Raw genomic sequence first — 7,419 nt, forward strand, 5'->3', positions numbered from 1 at the left:
GCCCCAAATTACTTCTGACCCACAAGTGACCTTCCAAACACGTCTGCTGGGAAATACTTGAGCAGTTGAAGCTTAAACACGAAATTGGTTAGTATCTTTCCTTCAGTCCTTAGGGTTGTCCAGGGATAAAAAGGATCATAGATTGGGTGGGAACAATACTCACGGAAACTCAGCTTTGGCCTCAGTTGTCTCATCTACCTCTGCAGCCACAGGGCAGAAGGAAGCTTTCACAGACAGTGAACTTGATCAGAGAGCTGATCTTGGTTAAAACTGCCTAGATCTTCTCGCTGATAAGGGTGGAGGGGGTGGAGGGTGGGACAGTCTTTCTGGGTAACAAAGCCAGATTGACAGTGCTGGATTACTCTAGAGCAGGATTAGGTTCTCTGAGTCACCTACATGAAAACTCTCCCCCTGACCAGGCTGGCAATGTGTGTAGATCAACCTCCTTCATGTCAGCTTTGGGAGGTTCCATCCCCAGAAGCTTCCATCCCCTGCTCCAGGGACCAGCTGCCACCCTGCATGGGAGCAAGGGCATGAGAAAGTGATTGCAAACCAAGGTAATTTTGAAGAACAACCCACAAAGGTTTAAAATTGACTTGAAAAACAACTTGGCCTGAAGAGCAGTTCCCAGTAGAAATGTCCTGATAGAGATGATTACAAGAAGGCTTTTTTTCCATCTTATAGACACGGCAATTTGCTCTTTGAAGGACATGTTCTTTCATGTCCTTGTGTTTCTTTGAAGTGCCTAAGAAACCCTGGACCTGTGTGTCCCAGTGTGCATCTGGCTTCACTGTATGTTTAGTGGGGAATTATCCTATGCTGTAATCTTCCAGAACTGTCAGTCTGTCCCTGGCCACTTGGGTATTACAACTATGTAGAACGAAAGCATTTCAGGAGTTGTGTCTGAAGAAGCACATGCATTTCTGTAGGTGAAGTTGGGAGGAACAGGGTGTCTTTGTACTGAATGGAGGCATTAATGGTCATTGAAAGAAGATTCTACACATCTGAAGTCTTCCAGCTGTAAACAAAAAATCATGTCCTGCTCTGTTGTAGTGCTCTCCATTGAAATCAACAGGTCTTGGAAAAGAGAAGGCACTGCTAGAATAAACTCCTTGCTTGTCCTTGTGAAGCCACAAATAGTGTGTCGCTGCAGGTTACTATGGAGTTATTGAATGAAGGCTGAGAACCTTGTTCTGCTGATCAGTACCTGTGTGTGTGGATGCAGCCACAGATCTCAGCAGTGGCTGTCCATGCTCTGGAGAGTCCTCTCCAAAATCTGCATTCAGCTCATGTGAAGTTTTCAAAAGGATTTGACTTCTGAAACTACTGCAAATAAGGTGTGGGTGCTCAGGACAAACAGACACTCCCTTTCTGCTCCTGCTCCTACGTTATTATAATCTCTCTCTTCACATCTGTTCCTTATATCAAACCACTAACGTATGACAACAACAACAACAAAGTATCAGGAGGCACAGCTTTAAATGGAAATAAAGAGATGTGTCTAAATCCTTTAGGCTGTTTGGGATGTCTCAAGTGATTTAGTCCAGCTGTATCTGTACATTAAAACTTATGAGGGCACTGAGGTTCATCACTTATCCAATTAAAATGTTAGAAGAGTCCCTGGCATGGGGTTGCCTCAGACCAGGCAGAGCTGTCCTGCATGATCCCTGTGGAACAGCTCCAGAGCCAGCGCGGGCTGCAGAGCCTTTCCCATCAGCAGTATGGACACAGCCACTCTGCTGGGAAGTGAGGAGGCTGAAAAGCATGGAGCAGAGCTCCCCACCAGAGGGGCAGCAGTGCCAGGACCTTATTTAATAACACAGACATGGTGAAGTGGCTGCCTGGTCCATGACAGGTCTTTCCTGTGACAATAAAGAGCTAAAACCCTGTTAGATGTTTTCCAGACAGGAGTCTGTGCTGGGCTGAATGCATGTTTGGGCTGAGAGCCTGGTCTTCATGTGGAGACCCTTCTGACAAGGCTGCTCTCGTTGTCTGAGAGTGAACTGAAGGTGGAGCTCCCAGTCCTGTCTGACACCGTCTCCATCTTTGCTCAGCTTGGGATAGACATGGTGGGGAGGGAGTCCTGCAGGTCCCACCAAGCCCCTCTTTGGATATTGCTGGAAAAAAGACGCTTTAACCCCAGCAATAAATGGGGAGGGCTCAGATCCCATCCCACCCATGCCACGTGTGTGGGTGACTGCAGGGGAAGTCACACGAGTGTCTTTATCTCAGCTTCTCCCAAGAGAAGGGTTTTTCTTTATATAGTGCAAGGAGAGGCTGTGAGAGGAGAACACTGGGTGATGGACACCCTTGTTTAGGCTTTCTGGGACAGAAGCAGGTGAGGGCTGATGCCTCGGGGCTGACTCCAGAAGGACAGTGGCACCAGGTACTGCTCTGCTAAGTGCAAGGTGACAACTATCAAAGTGTGGAGGGTTGTAGGACAATTCTGCCTCTCCCCCACCTCTGAGAAGAGGCAAAGGGGACAAATATGTGAGCCCACTTTGTTTTCATAAAGTTTGAAGCTGGAAACTTCCTTCCAAACCATGCTGTTTGCAGGCGAAATTGTGTGCCAGGGAGGTCTGTGTCACACAGGTACCAGCTTTAAAATAGGCTCTCCAGAGAATTTCTGTAGTTTGAGGGGGCTTAGACTGAATATAGCAAGTGGTGAATGGAGAGGAAACATTTTCAGGTCTTTTGCTGGGGGTCTTGCAGCTTGTCCTAAATCAGAAGGGAGCAGAAAACAAGAGCTCTATCCATCACCCCTGTGCTGAGAATAAATGGTGATAGAGTGCAAAGTGCTGTATCCCTTGGGAGATCTAAAATGACATGTTCCTGCACTTGATTCCCAGCTAGGTATTGCCCTCCAAGCCCCCCTATGGGAGAAAGCACAGCAAGGTCAGCCCAGGGTTCAGCTCCGATGTGGTGCTGGGGCTGCAGGCTGGCCTTGAGGAGGGGACAGGGGAGAGGACAGGTCAAAGTCTGGCAGCTTTTGCAGCCCAGAGTGCCCTTCCCATTTGGCGTCCCGCAACTCCATTTCCCCCTCCAGCAAACACATCCGGATCTTCTCCTGGAAAAGAAAGAACACAGACGAACAAGCCAGTGCCCTGCGCTGCTGAGAGGCAGGTAGAGACATGGCTGCAGGGTATTACTCTCTTTCTCATGGTATTTATTACCTCTGCCTCGGCCAGGGGTAACTGGATCTGCGATAGAGTCTGATCCTCCCAAGCCTTTAATTGGATACGTGAAAGGTCCAAAATGCAGCCCATGCTTCCCCCAACCAGGAGATGTGTTGTCTCCTTGTTACACCCGGGTGATTCCCAAGGAACCCAGCCTCCTTTCCAACCCCTGCTACCAGGCAGCCCCCCGGGCCAGCAGACCCTTTGGAAGGGCAGCCCTCCCAGCCGAGCGCGGTGCTGCTGGTGGCCAAATATCCCATAGCTTTCCAAACACCCACCCTTCTTCTGTCCTGCAGAGAAAAAATGCTGTAGTTAGACACAGGGCAAAAGGAGGTGGCAGAACAATGAGGGAACAGTGGCTCCCTTTCGTGGGATCGGGCTGTGGGATGGGGCCAGGACCAGGCTTGTGCAAACTGGAGCGCGAAGATCGGCGTGCGGGGAGCCCCGGCTGTGCCAGGCAGCAGCTGGGGCAGCTCTCCCGGCCTGGAAAGGCCCGTGTGGCATTTCCAAAGCTCCCACATCTCCCAGCCCTCCCTCCGCACCGTTTTCTGCCGCAAACAGCAGCAGCAGCAGCTCTCCTTCTGCAGCACCAGGGCTGGGGACAATGCTCCCCAGATAAGTGGGCCTTCTGTCCCCAGCTGCACCGGGGCCAGGCTCTCCCCAACCTGCAAGCTTTTTGCTTTCTTTTTCTCTCTCTCTCTCTCTCTCTTTTTTTTCCCCTTCTCTTGCAAAATCAATTTGCGGACAGCTCACTCATTTTTCCCCCTTGCAAACTTATTAGCTATTCAGCCCCGGCGAGCACTCGTAAGCATCCTTTGTCCCAGGGAGGGCTGGAGACCCCTTCATTAGCAGTGATTACTCTGAGCAGTTTGACAGCCTCCCAGCCCGCTTACAAGACTTTCCCATTCAGCCCTGCCCGGGGCTGCCCCGCTTCTCAAAAGAAACGGAAATATTCAAACATTTCTCCCCCCCCTCTCCCTCCCCGGCTGAATAGAGCGCTGCACCGGGGCCAGGCTTTCCCCAACCTGCAAGCTTTTTGCTTTCTTTTTCTCTCTCTCTCTCTCTTTTTTTTTTCCCTTCTCTTGCAAAATCAATTTGCGGACAGCTCACTCATTTTTCCCCCTTGCAAACTTATTAGCTATTCAGCCCCGGCGAGCACTCGTAAGCATCCTTTGTCCCAGGGAGGGCTGGAGACCCCTTCATTAGCAGTGATTACTCTGAGCAGTTTGACAGCCTCCCAGCCCGCTTACAAGACTTTCCCATTCAGCCCTGCCCGGGGCTGCCCCGCTTCTCAAAAGAAACGGAAATATTCAAACATTTCTCCCCCCCCTCTCCCTCCCCGGCTGAATAGAGGAAAAGCTGTTTCTCTTCTCCGCCCTCCCCATTCACTTCACTTTTGATACAATATTTTCCTTCTTTGTTAAACCGGAGAGAGAAGGGTCAAGGTAGACTTTTTAGCGACCCTTTTTCTGAGCGTTTTGTTTAATGTAAATACAAGCTTTCTCCCCCCCACACACCCCCTTTCTTCCCCGATTATTATTATTACTATTAAAACAGCAGAAGGCTCAGAAGGGCGGCGGTTTGGGCTGATCTTTAGGAGAAAAATGCCAGGGGAAGGGCATTCTCTTTCAGAGAGGGAAGGAAGGAGGGCAAAAGGGGGGGGAAGGAGATGGAAAAAACAAACCAGTTTGGGTTTTGTTTTTCTTTTCGTGGGTCTTACCAGCGCGGCCGGCGCAGCCCCACGGCCCCCACGGAGCTCCGGGGGTGGGGAAGCGGGTCTGGGTGATGCTCAGCTCTCCTGGTCCTCCCACCCCGAGCACGCCCGAGGAGAGGGGCTGCAAAAATGCTGGATTCGTGCCCGGAGGCATCGGCGGAGGGTCCCTCCGTAACACGCTCGGGAGATCCAGCATCCTTCACACCGCTTAAACCCTTTGTCGGAATAGATAACACTCAGGGCGCTGCCTGTTGTCCAAATTTCGGGTTTGTTTTGTCGTATTGTTGTTTGTTTGTTTGTTTGTTTGTTTGTTTCTTTTAGTTAGAAAGAAATTCAGTTATCAGAGGCTGAGCCGATGTTTTAATTCATTTCTCCAGTCTCTCCCTGTCTTTTCGAAAGCCTTCATTCCCCACAATACAGGCTAGCTACCCTGCCCGCAGAAGTCGATGGAGAAACTGCAATCCGATTCCCGGGGAAGGAAAGAAATAACGAGGTGTGGTTTCAGCCGATTTTGAGGTTGAAATTCGCTTTTGGCCCCCAGAAAACTCCTGGGTGGGACGCGCTGCCCGCCAGCCAACGCACCCAAGGCAAAACCCCCGCCTCGTCTGAGGTCTGAGCAGAAAAGCCGGGGTCCCCTTTAGGGGACAAACCAGGTGGGTTTAAGAGGCAACAAACCTGGAGCAGGGTTGGGGTGCAAGGTGGGCTCCGGTCCTCCCCGCGGGTACCCCCAAAGGGAGCTGGAACCCCCCGCTCTGTCCCCGCTCCCCGCCCCAACCATCCCCTGCTCCCGCACTCGCAAAATACAATTTGTTTTATTCTCCCGGCACACTGAATTGCACCCCGCCGAGGAAATAGTTCCTTGTAAATGGACTTAAAAAGCCAGCGAATAAATACCTGCCCCGTCCCTGTGATGGTCTGTAGGGAAGACCAAGGCACATGCACTAAGGACGAAACACAAACGTAGACATCGTTTTCCAAGCTTTAAATGGAAATTTAGGAAGAAGGGGGGGGGAAAGCCGCTGTGGAGAGGGGAACCTGCCCCCCGCTGAAAGGCAGCAAGACTGAATGAATCTATCGGGGAGCTGCAATGGTCCCTGTGTCCCCCCTCCCCGGCCGCCTCCGTGCCTTTGCGGGGGAGCTGGAGCAGGAGCTGGGGCATTTGCCAGCTCTGCCCGGCTTCTCCCGGTGCGAGGCTTCGGCTGCTAAATAAAAACGAGCCGAGCAATCAGCTTACCGGGGAGGCATCTCTTCTGAGGACAGCGAAGGCAACGCGATGAGACCCAGCAGACAAAAAAAGCACAGCTCAGGCGATTTAAAGATCAATGTCAAATTGTATAATATAAAGTCCTTCTGCTGGGGGGGAAAAAAAAAAGCTTAGCACGCTCCTCGGACCTGGCGTTTGGTTTCCTGCGGCAAAACCGCCGCAAAAAACAAAGCGAGGGAGGAGGGCGGTGGGGGACAGACCCTGGCACATCGCAAGGGCCTGGATTTGGGGTTGTGTCGCCGCCGACCCGGCCCTTCCCGGGCTGTTAATTCCCCCTGTTCTCCAAGAAATTGCCAGGTGCTGGAGGAAGCTTGGCTTCCCCGGCTGGGTTGTCCCCAGCCATTCCTCTCCCTTTCTGTTGTGTTGTTTTTTGTTGTTGTTTTGTTTTGTGCGTGTGTTTCCCTACCACCACCCCTCGCCAACCCCTTCCTTTTTCTTCTAGTCCATGCCCGAAAATTCACCGCCGATAATCCCCCCCCAAAACAACGGGAGAGGAGAACCTGCGGCTCTGCCTTCTCCTTCCCTTGCCCCGGCAGCCTCCTTCTGTGCCAGCCCCGGCCCCACTTTCCTCGGCTCCCCCCAACTCCCCCCGGCTCCCTGCCTGGCAAAGACATCACCCCCGGTCCTGGGAACCCGGTTATTTCTGTCCTTGCCGAGCTGATGCTGAAATAACCCGCGGCCTCGGAGATCTGCTCTGCGTAAACCGGCGGACTTGAGACCGACACCGTCATTTCAAAGCAGATCCGAGGGTCGTTCACCAAATATTTTATTACGGTTTTAGGCTGCTTCATACAGTTTCGTCCTGCACATGCTCTACAAGTCACCTGTGCACATAGAGAACAAGCCAAAAATAATAATAATAATTAATAATAATAATAGAAAAAAAATCTACCATAGCAATCCCTTAAATAAGTAAATAAACGTCATATATATATATATAAAACCCCTTTAAAGTAAAGCAAAACCCAACCAAAAGAACAGCGTCTTTTCAACACGGAACATCCCCGCGGGATAAGGGCAGGCATTTTGCAACTTGGCATTCGGTTATTTAGTTGTTTTTGTTGTTGTTGTTACTGTTGTGATTTATTTTTAACGTTTAGTGGGCTTTGTTTTCAGTGTTGGTTTTTTTTGTCGTTGTTTTTAGGCATCAATCCTGCGAATCCTTCGAAATAAAGGCGACAAGGATTTTCAATTCAGGTTTTTCGAGGCAGTCTGGCTGCGGGGCTGGGAGGGAAGCGCGTCCGGGCGGCTGGGGAGCTCCCCCC

General features: G+C 51.1%; 1 protein-coding gene across 1 annotated transcript in view; it reads right to left on the minus strand.

Moving 5' to 3' along the window:
• Positions 1–5,391: 5,391 nt before the first annotated feature.
• Positions 5,392–7,419, minus strand: part of SIX6 (SIX homeobox 6) — a 3,991-nt gene continuing 1,963 nt past the window's right edge. The window contains exons 2-3 of the mRNA XM_010000705.1: positions 6,561–6,592; positions 5,392–5,525 (exon numbers count right to left, since the gene is read on the minus strand). Of these exons, the coding sequence (XP_009999007.1) occupies positions 5,392–5,525; positions 6,561–6,592 (166 nt within the window). The remainder of the gene's footprint in view (positions 5,526–6,560; positions 6,593–7,419) is intronic.

The sequence above is a fragment of the Chaetura pelagica genome, unplaced genomic scaffold (assembly GCF_000747805.2).
Source record: "Chaetura pelagica isolate M959 unplaced genomic scaffold, ChaPel_1.0 scaffold36, whole genome shotgun sequence".
NCBI classification, from domain to species: Eukaryota; Metazoa; Chordata; class Aves; order Apodiformes; family Apodidae; genus Chaetura; species Chaetura pelagica.